General features: G+C 37.9%; 1 protein-coding gene across 6 annotated transcripts in view; it reads left to right on the top strand.

Moving 5' to 3' along the window:
• Positions 1 to 4486: 4486 nt before the first annotated feature.
• INPP4B (inositol polyphosphate-4-phosphatase type II B) overlaps positions 4487 to 20408 on the top strand; it is a gene marked incomplete at both ends in the record, with an annotated part of 387908 nt that continues 371986 nt past the window's right edge. For all 6 annotated transcript variants that reach the window (XM_080697036.1, XM_080697033.1, XM_080697032.1 and 3 more), the window contains 2 exons: positions 4487 to 4577; positions 7188 to 7232. In XM_080697036.1, coding sequence (XP_080553162.1) covers positions 4487 to 4577; positions 7188 to 7232 — 136 coding nt within the window. The remainder of the gene's footprint in view (positions 4578 to 7187; positions 7233 to 20408) is intronic.

Genomic DNA, 20408 nt, shown 5'->3' with positions numbered 1-20408 from the left:
GAGAGCTCTCCTCTCATCAATGGATCAATCCTAATGGGCTAGGAGGAGGTGTGGCCCAATTGGAAGAAGGAGGTCCTTTGGAGTGTGCCCTTGGGACAAATCGGGTTCCCAGTCTGCCCCCACTCTTATCTTGAGTACCGTGAGGTTAGAAGCTTCCCAGAGGCCCAAAAATAATGCAGACAGATGTCCACAGATTGAAACCTTTTAAAATCATAAGGCAGAATAAGTTTTTCCTCTCTCTGAGCTTATTTTCTTAGGTGTTTTGCCACAGTGACAAAAAGATAACAAAGGCAACTACTATTTAAATCTAAGTTTGATTAAAAAGAAACACAGTCTAAGCCTCATTAGATAAAGCTGATTCTGTGTATTTATCTTCTAGCTACTTCTGCTTTTCCCTGCTACTCCTCCTATGTGGTAATGGGTCTCACATAGCTCAGTGACACTGAACAAAGGAAGCCCCTGCTGTCTGTCATGCTGGTCCTGGGAGGATGCTTTCTATTGCCCCTGAGACATGTGAGCCTGGATCTATGTCTACTAGCCTCTCTAGTTGCAATAACTCCTGGGCTGTTATTTCACTGCCTATTACTCTCTAACTAACTGGGTCTTACCTTGGCTATAGATGGCAGAGGAAGCCTGTTGACTATGGCCAGATCCTCTTATCAGTTTCTTGGCCTTGGAAGGCAACACCCCAGCCTCCTTGTCAGGAACCCCGAGGCTGACCTGCTAGGTCTCAATTGTGCTTTATCCTATGTCCATTTTGAGAGCTAGGTAATTCCTTTTTAGGTCTATCCATGCATGAGAGAATCAGAGGTAAACCTGGGCTTAAACAGAGGCCTTGCCCTTCTGTCCATCTGCATGGTGGATGCCCTTGTACTTTCAAGAGGAAGCTCCATGTTGGCACAGAGAAGCCTGAGAGGTGCTTCTCCCATGGCAAGGCATCCATCTGTCATCCCCCAATGAACTTCTCCACCCTTCTAAGCCTTTGAGTCCTGGAGAGAAGCATGATGCTCCCACCCTTGACTCCTGGTCTCACTCACCTATCTTTGGCTATCTCTTGTTCTAGCTTCATGGATTCTAGGAGTATTTTCAGCCTACTATTTAAAAATTCTAGAATTTGGGCCCAGCGTGGTGGTGCACACTTGTAATACCTGTGCTTGGGAGGCGGGGACAGGAGGATCTCACAGGTTTGAAGCCAGTCTCACTGGCTTAAGAGACCCTGTTTCCAAATAAAAAATATGAAATAGGTCTGGGAGTATAGCCCAGAGGTAGAAGGGTTTCCAGGAACCCCAGTACCACACACACACACACACACACACACACACACACACACACACACAAAAAAAAAAATCCTAGAATTTGGTTTGCCAGGTTTAGCCCAACAGTACAAAATGAGAGAATAAAATGAATTAAGTACGTCCTCTTTTCCCAAACCTAATTTTCATACTTTTCTACCCTGTAACAATAATTATCATGACTATATAGACTATTTTAAGTAAGTTGCATTGCTTATTATTTGAAAAATGTTGGCCCTTATCACAACTTGTCACATGTAATCACAATGGCCTCTGATCATGTCTCTTTTCCCTGCTTTCTTCTTCTATACTTTTTATTACAATTCCTTGATATTTCTTAATTCTTTTGCCTCCATTTTTCTTTTAAAAATGCTCAGATTTGCTGGAGACTAAATTCTATGACATTGTGGTAGAAGTTTGCTGTTTTAAAAAAAAAAAGCACTATGATGGCCTAGGGCATTTTCCTTAGCAGCATCTCCTATACCCACAATGCATCACCAGAGCACTCTACAGACATCAAGATGCTGTCTGATTTGCCTGTCACTAATGACAAGCCAGCAGCCTCGTGCAGACTTCTAATACTGAAAACAACACACTTAGGCCTTTTGTCATATAGCCTCTAATTTCTCCATATATACTATTAGTCTTCTCTTCCTAATTAACCATAATAATATCCTTCTGTGATTTTTATGCACACATCAGATTATTTTTTCTAGTATGAGATATATAAGTATTTTAAAAAGTCTGTCATTACAGTGGTCAGTGAGAAATGTTAAATAATTTTTCTTACAGTAGCTATAAAACACTTCTCTCTCCTGGGGGAGCAGGAAGAGAACCAAGAACATTTTTCTTAAGATTATGATTGTTGGGATCATTTTTCTGGGTAGGACAAAAGACTTGAGAGCTGGGTGAGTAGTCACTATGCTCTAACACTCAACTGCTTTAAGTGTCATCGTGGCATGCAGAAACCACAGTCTATTCTTGTCCATGATCACCAAACCAGAAAATTTCCAGATAGACACAGAAAAGGAACTATTGCATATAACCATAACCATAGGTTGATGTCCCATTTTTCATCCAGAAATGCAGTTGCTTTTCTGGAGCTCTGTCACTTATTCCTTCTGAAGTATGTATTTTGGTTAAAAAATATGAAATTTTAAATTAGTCCTCAGTGCAACACAGAAAGAATGAAAATGGTAAGATCTCAGAGGTTACCACATAATCCTGACTTTGCATACTTGGTTTCAGTCTCTCAAAAATTGAAATTATTTTCACTTAGTTAGCTAGTTTTGACTGCATAATGTGCTTAAAATGGGAGTATGACCATGAGTTTCTATTGACATATTACTTCAGTCCTTGCCCTTCACTCCCAAATTATACAAATGTACCCAATCACAGTTAATATTTATTAATTCTTCACCATTATTGTACTCAACTGTTATTTTTCAAGGATTCATTCATACTTCCTCATGTAAGTCTCCTTTCAATTTTTTAAGATAACTTCTTAAGATAAAAGGTTGAGTCCTTACCATGTATGGTGGTACATGCCTGTAATCCCAGTACTTGGGAGGTTGAGACAGGAGGATCACAGACATAAGGCCAGCCTTTAAAACTTAGTGAGAACTATTTTCAAAATAGAAAAATAAAATAAGGATGGGAGTGTAGCTCAGAGATAGATGCCCCTGAGTTCAATTCCTGGCACCACCCCCCCCAAAAAAAAAAAAAGTTGAGTCTTTAGTAAAGAAACAGTGAAATTAAGAAAGTTCTTGTATTCAAAAGACATATACACTTCAGTTGGCTACAGTTATTATCCCACTATAAAAACTTGTCATGGGTCTTTGGAAGAATTTTGGGTGATGACTATGTATCTGTTCTTTTTTAAAAAAAACCTTCTAAATTCAATAGCCAAAAAACAAATAAAGAAACATTTTAATTCAAAACGTATATTTGAAATTGATAGATTTGGTCTAATTAATGGTACAATATCTCTTTATCCCAGAAATCATTCCTCCTTATCTCATTAGAAACCAATATATAATCTGCAAATTTATTGTAATATTTTCTAAAGATTCAAGATGCTTTCTGGGTTTAATTTTTGCCAGATGATTGTTAAGAACTAGAGCTGAATTACAAATGTGGCTGCTTTGTTCAAAACAACAGAAAGCAAGACTGTTGATTTGTGAAGTCTGGGACCATATCAGTATTCCAAACATCTTGATTCCTGCTATCTCATTAAACAGCGCTGAGTAGACATTTAAAGATTTTTACACATTTTAATTCAGCTGGTAACTTGATTTAAAACAACATTGATTATTTTTCCAATTCATTCTTGGTCATGTATATCATGCTAAGTATCAAGATGAATTTGTAACTATTTGAGGCTGTCTATGTAACAGAGTATTAAATTTTTGGAGAGTCTTTTCCCCATGCTAATTTCCATCAATTTATTATTACTTTCACTTTTCCACAAGCTTTAGCTTTTTACAATTATTATTCATGCTTTTTACTATATACCCCAATCATTAAACAATTAAATCTTTATCAGGCAGAACAGCAAGAGAGTCCATGTATAATAATGAGGTTGAAACCTCTCCTGCACAACCTGTTGGCCCAACTTGGAAGAAGAGAGTCATGCCAAATTACCTTTAAATGGTCATGAGTAATGTTCTAGAAAGATGGACAGGAGACAGAAAGAACAGTTCTAATAGAAGGAGTGATAGTAATATTCACCCTGACAAAACAGACTAATGCCTTGACGAGATACTATCTGCTCTTGCTGCTAAATTAGGTGCATACTAAGTTAGAATCCTGTCTGCTGTCTTGCACAATTAGCCTGAAGAGAAATATTTAAAAGACTCTTATATGACAACCAAATAATTGCTTGGAGAATACTATTTAACCCAGAGTTTATGGTGCACTAATTATTTGGGTTGGTCCTGAAAATAGAAATGGGATGGGAAGCAAGGAAGTTTATTTGCAAGTAGTTGTAGACTCAACTTACCTTAGTTTTCTGCTTTATATTGAACTTCAAAATAACTGAGATCCTTCACTCTTGATGTTTCCTATGTGCAGAATTTTAGTGTAAGACATCAGATCTTGATTGAAAGGAGACACCCAAATTGAACCAGAAATCTTTGGCTGGTGCTATTTGGACAAGAACATTTGGAACATTCAACAAATTGTAAAGGTTGATCATGGAAATCAAAGAGGAAGGAGCATCAGAAGAAGGCCAGCACTTTCTTTCTACAGCCCAGATACATGAGGCTGGGGACACTCAATTCACAAGTAAGTACCTCTATGTACCTCTCTGTAGCACTCTACAACTAAACACCTACTTGTGTGTTCACAGAAAAGTCAGAACAAGCATCAGAAAATAACATAATTTTTTTCTCTTGTATATTTATTTTGGTGTTATGTGTTTGTTGTGCTATGCCTTATGTCTTTTATCTTGGGTGAGCTAGATGATAGCTCACTGAAATAGCTTAAGTATCAAATGGTAAATCAAAGTGTTTGTTACCATGTATAGTAACACACTAAAGAATGCCTTTTGAGGATGCCTAGACACTGATATTATCTAAGGACACCCTATACTTGGCATTTGTATATTCTTTTGTAAAATTAATTTTAGAACAAAGCACTTTTCCCTTTTAAACCAAAAAAACATTTAAGTTGTGAACATTAGTGAAAAATTGTTACACATGAAGCTTAGACTTAGGTGGTTGTACCAGAGAGCACACAAATTGACATCAATAGAGCATGTTCAGAGATTTGGCCAAAATTTGCATTTGAACTTTAGAATTGGTTTTTGTGCTATTCAAGTAATTAAAATCATTGGAATAATGGTGTGTTTCCTCTCATGCTTAAAATTCTAGGCTTGGGTTTTATTATTTAGTATGAATTGTGTCCTTTTTTTTTTTTCAGACAAATCCTTTGGCCCAGGTATTTAACACTGGCAAATATATGCCTAACCTTCTCATTTAATTTACATTATAAAAATTATCTATAAAAATGGTATTGGTTGGATGCATTTTTTTCAAGAAGTTTGGTTGTCAGAGCTTACAGCAGAGTTAATTATTCATAACCTTTTAAAAAATCGAGACTATTAGAATTTCACAAAGACCTACCCAGTGATTGTCCCTCTAACCTCTCTTGGAAAGTCTAAAATTGTTAACCATAGCATTGTTAAAGGTCAGCAGGAGGAAAAAGAATTAGATGGTTACCATGCAAAAATCTTTTAACTCTGTGAATAAAACATTATTTTTATGCCAAGAGGTGACTGTAGAAATATATTAATGACCAAATGCCTATAAATTTAAATAGTGTCCCATGAATGCTCCAACAAAATAAACAAGAAAAGTATTTTGATAATATTCTTAAGTTTATTTGCAAGTGGTTTACTTTTTCATATATTTTATTTTTGCTTCCTTTTCCACCCATGAGTTGTAACAAATGGTACTCCACTCACATACTTGGTTCTCATCTTCTTTTCGGTAGGGAGACCCCAAGCTATGCACTGCCATCAGGATCCACCAACCATATTACCGCTTATCACAATCTGGTCATTTCGTTTTTTAACCCTTAGATGATCCCATTTCCATAACTTTATTCTTAGACTCATTTTCCTCCTTCTTTGTCGTAAGTCATTTAGCCATGTTGTTTTATTTTTAACATTGCTAACAAGAGAAATGGAAACGTTTACCAGAATGTTGGTTTAAGCTCTCAAAAATCCTTTGTGGAATTGTAAATAAGTACAAGCACTAAAAAGACTTGTATGGAAGGTCCTCAAAAGACTAGGAATGGAAGCCAGGCGTAGTGGTGCATGCTTATAATTCCAGTATTTGGGAGGATGAGACTGGAGGACCACGGTTTGTGGACAGCCTCAGCTACTTAGTGAGGCCTTTTGCAACTCAGACCCTGTTTTAAAATTTAAAAAAAAAAAAAATAGGGCTGGGGATGTAGCTCCAAGGTAGAATGCCCCTGGGTTCTATCCCCAGTACTGCGGAAAAAAAAAAAAAAGACCAGGGATGGAAGCTCTATATGACCCCACTATACCACTCCTCAGTATTTACCCAAAGGATTAAAATCAGCATACTGCAGTGATACATGCATGCTTATGTTTATAGCAGCAAAATTCACAATAGCTGAATTATGGAACCAGCTTAGATGTCATCAGTAGTTGTGTTATATACACACAGTGGCATTTTAGTCAGCCGTAAACAAACACAATTAAATTATTTTGCAGGATCATGGAAAAAACCTAGATAGCATTATGTTAAGCAAAATCAGACCCAGAAAGTCTAGGGTACTATGTTTTCTCTGACAAGTAGAAGTTAGAGTAAAGGAAAGGGAGTTATCTCATGAAAATAGAAGGGAGACCAGGAGAGTATAGGGAAAAGACCAGGGGGAGGGAGTGGGGAGGCAGGGGAGGTACTGAGGAATGAAATTGACCAGATTATGTTGTGTGCTTTTACAGTGTGCCACAATGAATCCCACTGTATGATGTATGATCATAATTCATCAATGAAAAATCTTTAAATATCCACCTAAGAGTACTTTTGTGAGATGGTTATTTTGAAAGTTCTACTTCTATCCACCTGTTTCCAAAAGAAACAGACATACAGTTGAAAAGTGTTCTGTATATCTGTCATGGCTTACAAAACCAGTATTTCTCAGTTTATTTCTGGTCATAGAGTTGAAAGACCAATAAAATTCTCAGTTGCAACTAGTTATAACTAGTATAGTAGAACTATAAAGCCTGATTACCTAGGTACATTAATTCATCCAAACATTTATATATACTGATCATGATGAAACATAGTATTATATGTCATGTCATATTATTGATAATGAGTTAAACATTTTTAAAATCTGAATTTATACTTTTATTATCCACAGGTATTCAGAAGATACCAAATGAACCACAACTGGAATTCATCCTTGGTAAGGATCCCATCTTATTTTCTATGAACAAGTGCAAAACAATTTTGGGTAGTAGTTTGAAAATTATGGATGTGTCATTTATTTCCTTACATTTCACAAACATTTTTGAATATTATTCTATTTTAAAATTTGTTCCATAAGGTAGGTGATAATTTTTTCCAATTTATAAATAAAGAATCCTGGCTGCTACATAGTTCAGTTTGCTGCCCAAAGATGCAGTGTTCAGTGGTGGTAGTTTTGTCTCTCAACTAGGTACAATGACATGGATCCCTTGCCCAGCATGCATTCTAAGAAAGTGACAGCATTTTATTGCTAACTAAATTTGCTGGACATATTTCTCTATGTTTCTACTCTTGAGTTGTAGAGTGGCCTTGTCTTTGTCCATGACATTTACAAGACTTTTGCTGACTTTTTGCCTTATTCCAAAACATCTGCTTACTTTTCTATATTGATTGTGTGGACAGATCTTTGGTGAGAGAGAGGGAGGGATGGAGAGAAGGAGGGAGGGAACCTGAATTTCTCTTGTCTCAGCCTCCCAACTACTAGAATTACAGGCGTGTGCCATCATACCAAGCAACATTTGAGAATTTAACTTTAGATCCAAGCTTTGACTTGCTTAGTGCATTCTAAAAAATCTATCTCCAAATATTAATTAAAACTCTTTAGCTGGGCATGGTGGTGCATGCTTGTAATCCCGCGCTTGGGAGGCAGAGACAGGAGGATCGCGTTGGTTAGGAGCCAGCCTCTCGCTGGCTTAAGGGACCCTGTTTCCAAATTAAAAAAAAAAAAAAATATATATATATATATATATATATATATATATATATATATATATATACATACATACATACATACATACATACAAAAAATAGGTCTGGGAGTGTAGCCCAGAGGTAGAAGGGCTTCCAGGAACCCCAGTACCACCAAAACAAAAAACAAAAATAAAAAAACAAAACAAAACAAAAAAACCCTCTGTACTCTGAGCTTGGACTACCTTTTCACCAGCAGGTGGGAATAGCTATGTAGTTGAATCAATATATAGTTGAATCAAGTGTCATAGCAAAACTACCATTAATTACAAAGAGATATTTAATGATGGTAAAAATAGGCTTTGTATGAACAATTTGGAGAGGCTTTTTTTTAGAAATATTTTAAAAGGACAGTAATATCTTGGTATTTTAGTCTTAACGAAGCTTTATAGACTAGTAGACACATTCATTTTATGTACAGAAATGAAGATTTTTTTTAAAGTTTGGGGTCAGATTTAAATATATAAACACACATTATGTTGGTTTTTCGTGTTTGAGGTTCCATTTATCTTAGAAACATACATACATTTGCATTATGTGGAAATTTATCTCCTGTGCTCTATTTCATTTGAAGTATAACTTATTGAGATAAAAAGAATTGTATGTAATTTATATGTTGAACATTTTGTTTTTGTTATAAGTATAGTTAAAAGGGGCTGAAATGGAGGATCTTAGGTATTTTGTTTTCCCATATATTGAGAAACAAGAAAAAATACAAAACTTGAGAAGCTGTCATGAGACTACCAGTAAAGGCATGTTTTACTTCCTAGCGTTTTCAGATGGTGTCAGGTATAAAAAATAATTTGTCTTCAGAAATAAACTTGAGAGGCACAGGTGTCCTCTTGACTCATCACTTCCTCCTGGAACATCTGTCCATCTTTTACTTTTCAGAGAAGAAACTTCTTTTCTATCTTGCTGTTAGGCCTTCTAAAAAGTGAAGGTTTGTTAGGTTGGCTTGGTGTATTTCAAAGCACAAAGCCTTCTGGTTTACATGCTAGAGAAAGAGGGAATATCAAGAAGGCAAAAGCCATTAGAATGGGAACTATTAAGAAGACATGGTGGCCAGCTTTCTAGAGACAGTGTGCCTGGGGCATATACTTGTATTGTGTGAAGAAGAATCAGAAGAATTAGAAGAAAGAAAGAGGGGGAGGGGGAGGACACAAAAACGGGTTTTGTTCAAACACCTAACTGTGCTCTTTGTTGCAAAAGCCTGTCCCTATCAGCAGCAACACTGCTATCATGTACGTGTTTGGGTTTGAATCATCGATTGAAGGGATTTGCAGGTGTGAGAATAGATTTCATAATAATGTTCTTCCAATTTAAGAAACTCCATTTTTTCTCTTTTCTATATTTATTAAAAAAAACACACTAAGATTCTTAAGAACAGATAATCATATCAAATGGAAAGGAATGCCTGATATGTGAGCACAAATTCACTAGCGGAAGTTATTTAAACTCAAATGGGGCTGTGTTATTGATTTTAGAAAACACATGCTCTCAATTTTTATGCTTCTTAACACTTTAAGGTCCTCAGATACACTATATAATAATAATAATAATAATAATAATAATAATAATAATTATTATTATTATTATTATTATTATTATTTGGTGGTACTGGGGTTCCTGGAAGCCCTTCTACCTCCGGGCTACACTCCCAGACCTATTTTATATTTTTGAAACAGTGTCTCTTAAACCAGCGTGGCTGGCTACAAACCTGCGTGATCCTCCTGTCTCCTCCTCCCAAGTGCGGGGATTACAAGTGTGAGCCACCACGCCCGGCTTTATATAATTATTTTTAAATTACTTTTTAGAGAATATCACAGGAAAATTCTTGTAGGTCTTACAGTATATTTCTGTCACCTTTTTTTCCTTTGAGATTTTAATTCCACAAATTATTCAACTTCACTATTATATAGCTAATTTCTATACATTTTGTATTGAATAATGGAAGAATAATAGCTTCCTAAAATATTTTCCTCATTGTTTAAGCATGTGCATATTTATTTCATCAGATGTACAGTAAGAACAAATTCTGAGGAGAAAATAGAATATGATATGGGACGTTTTTCCATAAAATTTTTTATGTTTGAGTCCCTTTCTCAAAGTATTCAAATAAAGTATGAACTTTAATGGACTCACTTTTTAAACTGGGGAAATGGCTACGCTAATACTTTTTCCAGGTGTCATATTTTTTTCATAAGTTATTTCCCATGAGAACTTGTTTCTCCTTTGTCTGTTTGCTGCTATAAAATCATGATATCTTGAAGTGCCTCTGTTATATCTTGAGTCAAGTAAAAGAGGCAGAAGATGCTTAGTCAATTGAGCAAGCCAATTGGTTGAAGATGTCTTGATAGCAGATAAGCATTACTGAGAAACTGAGTATCTCATGTCCTATTAACCATATTTCTAATGGTTGACTGCATTTAAATGAAATAATTTTTCTTTTGCTCAGCGAAGATTCTAAATTCTCATATGTTTTTGTTTCTTGGTATGTGCTAATACCTGCCTTTTATATTCAAAAGGAAAGAAATAATTAAAAATGTTTGAGAGCACTGACTTTGCTTATGAGTCAATAAAATTGTTTTCACTTCAATAAAGCTAGCACTCAGAAGAGTGTCATTTCTTAAAACCTGGGTGTATTTTTTTTTTTTTTTTGGTGGTGATACTGGGGTTTCTGGAAGCCCTTCTACCTCTGGGCTACACTCCCAGACCTATTTTTACATTTTTATTTGGAAACAGGGTCTCCTAAGCCAGTGCGTGTGGCTGGCTTCGAACCTGCACAATCCTCCTGTCTCTGCCTCCCAAGCGCAGGGATTACAAGCGTGCGCCACCACGCCCGGCTGGGTATATTTTTTGAAACCATTGTGGGAAATGTACAGAGAAGACTAATCCGCAGAGGGTATAAATGAAATTTCTATGAACTATTTTTAGTTTACTCTTCCCTGTATGCTTATGATGTTATCATCATGCAACTCCATTTACTACTTCTAGAGTGAATAGAATGATTTAGAATATGTTTCCATATTTTATGTGTATTATATATGTTATAAATGAAAAAAAACTGATAGGTAGTGATGCCTATTAGATACACAGAAGAAAATGGCATATATGTGTTTTCATGTGATCCATGTATTCTTTGACACTGTGAAGTCCTGTTCTTGAACTTATAGCCTGATGGCTGGTACCCAGTGGAATCTGAATGAATAAAAACAATGAGAGATTCATTGGGAACATGGGAGATGAAACTAACGCTCTGATAACAAGCCATTTACTCATTCGTTTAAGTTATATTGTTAAAGGCATAGAAAACATAGAAATGAAATAATTCTGGAGTGTGAGGTTCTGTGTATACAGAAAAAGCAAGGTCACTGAATAGAAAATGCCTGCAGGACAGATAGCAGACTTGGTGTGTGTGTGTGTGTGGGGGGGTCAGGCTATTTCTGATAAGGATTTCAAAGAAGCCCCTAAGTATCTAAGGTGCTTATGCAGGGATGAATACTGATTTGGAAATTGTCCACTCTGAACATATTTTCCAGGTGGCCCTCCATGGAGGAGGGAACAAGGCATAATGAATACTTAAATAGCAGGTGCTACAGTCCTTCTAATGAGAATACTGGGATTCAAGGGTAATAGTTAGATTACTCATTTAACCAGGCATGAGAGCAAGTTGCAAGTTGATCTGGTCTTTAGGTAAAAGGAGCCACAGGCGAAAATGGCAGGGGCCAGAAGACCATTTGCTGGGATACTGGAATGCCAAAGACAGGGTAGTAGGACATTTGAGGGTTGAATAGATGCTGAGCCAGGGAGGTTCTTACTTCTCTTCCATTCTGTCCTTATATAACCCCTCAGATACCTGGGGTAGGTCATATCAAATATGACAGTGGCTGTAAATCAGGAGAGATCATGCTTCTTGGTGGCTAAGACTTTGTCCAGAAAAGTGTTCATTCTAAACACTTCATTCTTCTCTTGGATCATGTATTAGAGTAAACATCCCGATTTTGGATTTTATTGAGAGAGACACTTTATTTCTAACTGTCCCATTAGGAAAAAAAAAAAAGATTGCAAATCACGTGCTCGGTATGTGAACAAGTGTAAGCTCATGTCCCAGGTGACAAGCTGCTCAGGAATAAACCGTAGCCTCGTCTCTTAAAAGGCTTGGCTCCCCCACTCTGAAGGCCCTTCATTAACCTGCTCGTCAGATCCATTCATACTTCGTGAACTGGGATAAATCAGGCGTTGTTTATGTTTCTGTAAAACATGTCTTCCGAGACCCGGCTTACCCCTTCTCTTCTGTATTCACACTTCCACTCTCTTGCTAGCTTATGTTCTATAGATGATTATAAAGCTCTGACTTTTTAAAAGCTCCAGTGGGAGAAGGGAAGATTTTAGTACATCTTTCTTGGCATTTTCACCTTTTACATGGCATGCTGAGCCAGTTGAAAGGGATAGTAGGCTCAGAAATATATATTTTGTGTGTACTTAATCCAGTGATAAAAATTTTAGTTCACCATATAGGAAGAGAGATGATTTTCAGAGCAACAGAAGCAACTGTTAAGCATTGGACAGGCTTTGTGCTCACCCTTTGGCCTCCCTATATGTTGATTGCCTTTATTTGTGATTTTTACAGAATACCATATCCCAGAGAAAATATTGAATACCGCTAAAAATGATTTTCTGGGGCTCTTCCAAAAAACAAGACATTGTGCAAAGTCCTGAGAGATCTCAGGATCAGCTACCATTGTTCAGCAGTTGCGTGGCCTTAGATTTTTGCAAATGGTGTCCTGTGGGCCCTGTCACATCACAGTTCTGCTGGACAAGCTTACTTGTTGGCGATATGACGTTCTAAATAATTTACATAGATTAATTACCTTAATTCCGACTTTTTCATTATGAATCATTCTCTTAGCATCCTCCTTTTACAGGTAAGAAAACAGACACGTATAGGCCAAGTAACAAGCCCAAGACCCAGGAATCCTGGACGTAGAGGGTGCTCTCACATACTGTCTTGAACCAACAGAAGAGGTGTCTTAGGTTCCCAAAGTTCAGCTGTCCAGAAAGCTCATGGAAGTTGAGTGATAGTGTGAGGATCCAAGTTGAGGTCTGTCTGAGTGTGAATCTCCTATGTTGAGCCATCAGACTATATCCATCTCCTATTGATTCCTGCTTCCCATGGGATTTCTAGGAATTGGTGGGGACAAAAATGATACCAATGCCGAGCAGATTATACTAAGGGAGAAATGAAGACATAAGCCAGTACGCGTGGAAGTATTGAGCAAGGAGCGATGCAGGGTAACTGTGGTGTCAGGAACTGCCTCTCTGAGGCAGCAGCATTTTGACCAGGTCTTTCAGGACCAGCAAGGCTTCAGTTGCTTTACCAAGAACACAGGAGACAATTCAGGAAGAGGGAGTAGAAGACGGCATGAGACCTGAAGTCCTAGAGCTCATTGTCCAAGGTGATATATTCAATGCTCATTTACAGTTTCTCTTTATTGCTTTGAATTCTGCCCTAAAAATAAATAAAAGTGCCGGGTGTGGTGGCGCACGCTTGTAATCCCTGTGTGTGGGAGGCAGAGATAGGAGGATCACGCAGGTTCGAAGCCAGCCTCACTGGCTTAAGAAACCCTGTTTCCAAATGAAAAATATAAAATAGGTCTGGGAGAGTAGCCTGGAGGTAGAAGGGTTCCATCCCAAGTACCACCAAAAAATTAAAAATAAATAAATAAAAGCTCTAGAAATCTTCCTGAAATATCTCATAATTGCATGAATTTTAGGACCTTATTTTATTTATTTACTTACTTATTTTTGCAGAACTGAGAACTTGACCCAGGAGCATTGTATCTTTGACCTGCATCCCCAGTACTAATTTTTTGTTTTTTATTTTGAAACACAGTCTCACTAAGTTGTGGAAGACTTCACTGGAAGGCTTCACTAAGTAGCTGAGGCTGACCATGGACCTGCATCTTCCTGTCTCAGCCTCCCAAATACTGGGATTAAAAGCGTCTGCCCCCATGCCTGGCTACGACCTTATTTTAAATAAATTGTTTTTAAGCATTGGTTTATTGGTAACAAATTACATTGAGGTATAAAAACAGTGAGTCTTACTGGCTTTAGGGTTGGGCTATGTAAAACTCAGAGGAAGCTCAGACTCTTCAGAGCTAGACAACAACAAAGTTGCATCCAGGCAGCTTTACCCCTAATAATCATCTCCTAGTGTGGAGTTTTCAGGCACACACATGCCCACAATGAGTCTTTCTTTGCGCTCTCTCAAATTTGACAACAGTATGTAACTAGCAATACAATTGAAGAGATGTTGTCCAGAACAACCTTTTACCAAGGGCACCACAGCAAAAATAACGACAACTAACAGAAATGGATTTGCATTTTAGGCTAAAATTGAGCCTGAGTGGGAGGCTATTTAGCTAGTAAGAGTTGTAGGTTTGCGTCTAGCTTGCTAGGATCCAATTGCTACTACCTGATTGTGCAGTCTTAGAAAAATTAGTGTCTCTGGGTCTGTTTCCCCATCTGTAAAATGGAAAGGGTATCACCATACACCCTAGAAGGTTCTTATGAGAGTTAAATGAATTAATATACATAAAGCACTTAATGTGACATACACTAATGATTGTTTAATTCATGTTTTAATAAATATTGCCTTCAGGAAACCACCTTATCACCCTCAGTCAATACTTCCTTGGGCGAGGAGAGTCTCGGCCCTGCATCTCTTGTGCCTGACGTTTATGTCACTTACTGAGTACCTTCTAAGTGCCAGGTATTAGGCAACCCACTTACCATTTTCTCCCTCATCCAACAAAAGGCTCCCCAGGTGCTTCAAAGACCTTTGCACAAGGGCGTATGGCCAGGATGTGGAGAAATCTAGATTGGAACTCCGAAGGCCATGTTCTTTGCGGTTGATTATTAAAAGTACAAGAATGGCAGAGGGAAGGGCAATAAAAGGTTATCTAAGACCTGCATAATTGTTTTTTGTACTGCTGAAATAATCAGAGATTTAATTGAAAGAAGAGAAAATGAAGCAATTAGAGAATTTTAACAGGTCTGTCGTGTGGTAGTGGGTTTCTGGGTACTCGAGATTTAATGTGTTCTGCGGGGGGATCAGAGCCTTTCCTCACTGACACTGGTCTAAATTCGAGCCTGGCCCTCTCTGCAGACGTTGAGAAACATGACATCAATCAACAAAGCAACAAGTGTCTGAGATTTACACTTTTTTTCTTCTACTTTTTGCCGGTACTGTTTCACTTAACTGAGTTGTATTGCCTTAAAATGTATATATTCTTCAGGTCACGTTTCTTTCTGACTAATCTATTGTAGGAACATTTAATTAAGGGATGTCTATGACCAGATTTAACTCTGCAGGCTTAAATTGATTGTTCCACATGGGTTAAACAAATTATTTGTGAGACTTTTTTTCCCCCAAATGTCCCTTTTCTACCTTTTTTTTATTTGTGTCTTTCATTCATGATTAACACCCTGCATCCAGTTTATTTCTCTTTCTGCGTGGTTTACCTAATTACTTTCTTTCTCCATTGTCTAATTAACTGAGAGCGCTGGTCACTGGAACGGTCTATTTTTTGCAGCATCTGTTGCTACTTATGGGTAATTGAGAAGGGGAGATACCTTGGGGCTTTGTTCATTAGGTGCTCTTGCTTTGTGTAAATTCAAAAACAACTGAGGTTGTGAAGGACCAAGATCCCCTGTGGCTGTTGCTTATATGGATAAAATTTGTCAGTCAACCTCCTTGTAGACCAGATGGTTCCACCTGTACCCTAGGCCACGTGGGAGACAGGCCATGGGGAAGAGACCAAGCGGGACCGGAAGGCACGATTTCTAAAAAGGCCCTTTACATTTTCATTGAACAAAACAATCTGTCCTCACATACTTTTATTGAACCCATGATCTTTTGTAACTGAAAAAGCTGAAGCTTTTGTGTTTTTCAGTGGAACTTGCTTCCAGTGGAAGTTTCTGGGTCTCACAGAAGTATGAATGAGTTGCCTACTGTTAAATCTCTGGGAGGGGAAAGAACCCAAGACTTTTCATGTGCTCCTCCAATCTCTCCAAGGTACCAATGGCAAAGAGATTGTTTTAGTAAGGTGGCAGAAGCCAGTTTGCACAAACAAGGATTCCTGGGTCAAAAGCTTTTCAATTTTAGAACGATAGTTTTACCTCCATGCCATGCTTAAACACCCTCTTACTCTAAGAAATTTCAAGGTCGGGCGTGGTGGTGCACGCTTGTAATCCCCGCGCTTGGGAGGCTGAGACAGGAGGATCACGCTGGTTCGGAGCCAGCCTCACTGGCTTAAGAGACCCTGTTTCCAAATTAAAAAAAAAAAATAGGTCTGGGAGTGTAGCCCGGAGATAGAAGGGCTTCCAGGAACCCCAGTACCACCAAAAAAAAAAAAAAAAAAAAAAAAAGAAAGAAAAAGAAAAAGAAAAAAGAAAGAAATTTTAAGACACATGGGTATTGGCATGTTTGAGAGGCAAAAACAGGAGAATTGTAGAATTGAGGGCAGCCTCAGCAACTTGGCTAGATCCTGTTTAGAATAAAAAAGGGCTAATGATATGGGGGTGGGGAGGAGGAGATGATGATGGTCAAGACCACTGGCTTTAAAATAATGTTTCTGCCTTTGTTTCTAAAACTTGTAATTTTTACCTTCATCTTGCCACAGACTTTTCTGCACTTGTTTTCAACCGACCACTGGGTATCTCAACTTGCCTGTCTAGGTGGTATTTTAAACTTAAGATGACTAAAACTTGATTTCTTAAACCCTATTCTTACCCTCAAAATCTTTTATTCTGCCATGATATTCATCTCTGTAAAATAGACCATAATAAATCCACTCAATTACCAAAAATACCCAAACATCAGCTCCATCTGGATTCCTCTTTTCTTCTTGCATCCAATCTGCAGTTCCGCTCTATAGAGTCTCTGCTGAAAACCTACTCTGAGTTTGACCGCTGCTTTCCGTGGTAACGACTGTCCTTCAATTCCAAGCTCTGAAGAACTCCCATCTGGGCCCACTTGGGAGGACGCCAGGAGTCTGCACAGGTTGATGTCCCTACACAGTCTTGTCCTGGCATGGCAACGAGAGTAATCTTGAAAATATAAATGTGGTCGCTTTACTCCCTAATTAAAATATTGCAGTCGCTCCCATTCATTAGGAGTGAAGTCAAATTTTTTACTGCCCTCTCCATGAGGTTGAAGGAAGCATACTATTCTCATTTTCCCTGGTGCTAATTTAGCTCAGGGCTTCTGTTGCATTGGTCTTTCTCCTCCTTAAATGGGCCAAATATTTGTTGGCTTTGTTGTTCCTCCTCTGAGGACTCTTTGGTATGCTTTTTGTACAGCTCAAATATCAGCTTATCAGAGTAGCTTTTCTTGAACCATCTTCCCCCAACTCTCTGGGGTTTTTCACCCTGTTTAGAATTCTCACCACGTTAATTCTTTTCTCCCAGTAGACTGTGAGAGAACTTGATTTCTTCTTTACTACTGTGAAACTGTCACCTAGAATCATGTGGGACCCATTTTAGACATTCACTAAATACCCATGGGCTGATACATGCATGAATTCTACCTCGCCTTCACATATTACTTTATAAAAATCAATTGATATTCTTTTTTGTTGTTGTTGTTCTCCTTCCATCTCAGCCTCCCATGTATAGGATTACAGGCATGAGCCACTACCCTGGACAGCCATATGTAGCGTGTGTGTGTGTGTGTGTGTGTGTGTGTGTTTGTGTGTGTGTGTGTGTGTGTTTCAAGACCTTTGCCTCTTTTTCTATTTCTCTTTTCTCATTGGTGCAATGTAGTCAGACATCTTAATGGGGTACAAGATGGTAGAGTCATACATGCATACCAGAAAACATGAAATATTGTTGCTAAAACATTGTTTATAAAAATCCTTTTAAAATTTTTAACGAGTACAATTATTTAACCATTGATATTTCTTTGTTCACTAATTTTTTTTTAATGAGGGATAGAGTCTGATTGACCTTGGGGTTCTTCTAGAGAGATCTGACAGGAAGAATCAGTTACAGGTTGGATAAAACATGTTCGTAATAACTATACTATGTCTGACAGTGAAGTATAGAATAACCTGTGTCACATTTGATGTCCCGAATTCTTCACCAAGTTGCTTTGAAATCTGTATTGTGACAGTCTCCGGAAGCACGAGTCCTCCTGTAGAGATGCTCTTAAGAATAAATGTGTACAAATAGGAGCAAGAAGAATAATAGACAACTAAAATAATAGAAATGGACTGGTCAGAAGATTTGAGCTCACATTTTCGCCTGCAGCACACAAGGCTGAGGGAAGTCAGTATGAGGCAGTGTTTGGGATCAGCAGCTGGGATGCTAGCCTGAGCCTTTGAATCCTGATTCTGCCCCTGGCTACCTGTGCAACCCTGAAGAGTTCATCGTCACTGAGTTGTTTGCAGATCAAATGAGACAGTTTATCTGAAGCGCTAAGAATGGTGCTGGGTATCTTAGCAATCACTTGATGGTATTATTCTACTTAATGTTTTCTGCTCATCCTTTGCTCTCTCTGACAGCATGATTTCTTATATGTAAGTTATGGAAAATAGTTTCTATTTCACAGGGTGTTTGGGCTAAACATTTTAAAGTGAGAAGTACATTATTAATACATTATTAGGGGGTTCATACATTTTTTCCGGCCCATTATATTTAATTGGATGTTCATAATCACTCACTAAGGATGAATATAATTACCCCCATTTCCAGAGGAGCATACTGATACTTCATAAAAAATCCAAAGACATACTGTCAAGACTGAATTCTGTGGTTTTTGTCTACTGAAAATGCAGAGCAGATTAGAATTGCCCCGCAATCCTAGTACTTGGGAGGTTGAGACAGGAGGATCGCAGGTTTGAGGACAGACTCAGCGATGTTGTGAGAGTCTTAGCAACCTAGTGAGATCCTGTTTCAAAAGTAAAGGCATAAATGAATAAATAAATAATTGAATAAATAGGGCTGGGGGTATAGCTCAGAGGTAGAAAACCCCTGGGTTCAATCCCTAGTACCATAAAAAGAAGAGATGGAAAGAAGAAAAAAAGGAAGGAAGAAAATAAAGAAAATTGCCCTGGAAACTCTCAAAGAGAAGATGCTTTCATTATATTCTATTCTTATTTCACCCTAGACTACTCTGTGTGCCAGAAGAGCCAAGAAGGGTATTTTTTAAACTTAATTGAAGAATGCAAAGGAGTTTTTCTTTGTTCTGAAGCTTGCTGGATGCCTGGGCTCTGAACCATTCTGCATTCAGCTAGTTGTTCTACTGAGCTTTAGGTTGGAGCTATTGTTCTTAAGAGATCACATGTATTCTGAGAAATATGCTCTGTTTCCTTCAAACTCCATTTCTCTTTGGAACCATTCTTTCACACTTTTAAATTGTCTGATCTCTGTTGTACCCACAAACTGTTGAAGTAGCAGGTTTTGTTCTGAATGATTTCTGCCCTCAGACATGTCCACATTTGCTTTCTCACCTACACATTTCTGCTCCTCCTATTTCTTATACCCTGGACCCTATTCATAACTAGCTTTACCTTATCTGGATGATTCGTTTGGTTTCCTGTGAATCAACATCTCACTACAGAGCAACTGATACCCTCAAAGCCACATTATTCAACATGAGTATTGGAATTTTCTTTTGTCCACACAAAATTCTACATATGTTTGATGACTCAATTGAAAACAGAGTTGTCTTCTTCAAATTCTTCAAAACTTGCCCTTCCCTAGTGTATGATCAAAAGGAAATTTGCCCAATGAAACAAGACAGTTACCATTTCCCCCATTCTTTCCATCCCCTTTTATTTCCTTATCTCTCTTTTTGTATGCCTTTGGTTTTATATTTGGTATTGGAATGACATCATTTTGATAAAAAGCTATTAACTTCACCTATACATACTAAGCCCAATGCACTTAGAGAAAAAAAAATACTGAAATACATACTTTTATCTTTATTGAAGTACCACCACCCTAAAATTGGAGAAGAATCGGTTACCTAAGCACAATATATATATGCCATGCAATCCTCCTAGAACCTTTTGGTTCAAGAAAACATATCTGAAATTTGCCTTTTTTCAAGATGTGGTGAAGCTCAGACCCAAGAGTTAATGGATTGTATGAGAAATCATGGGAATGAGCATCTGTCTCCCAGACTCACCATTGTCTGCCAGAATGAGCAAACTTGAGCTTCCCACAGGAGAATGGACACCCTTGGAGGCCAGTTCCCTGTGTTCTTCCTTAGTCTTCCAAATGCCTCCTAGACATCACTCTCTGTCCTCAGTTGGAATCTGGCCACCTTGAGCATAGTGGCCTTACCCATCCATCTCAGGTT

Source organism: Muscardinus avellanarius, assembly GCF_963383645.1.
Source record: "Muscardinus avellanarius genome assembly, chromosome: 6".
NCBI classification, from domain to species: Eukaryota; Metazoa; Chordata; class Mammalia; order Rodentia; family Gliridae; genus Muscardinus; species Muscardinus avellanarius.
Note: the sequence above shows the minus strand (reverse complement) of the source record. Positions and strands in the feature narration are given on the sequence as shown.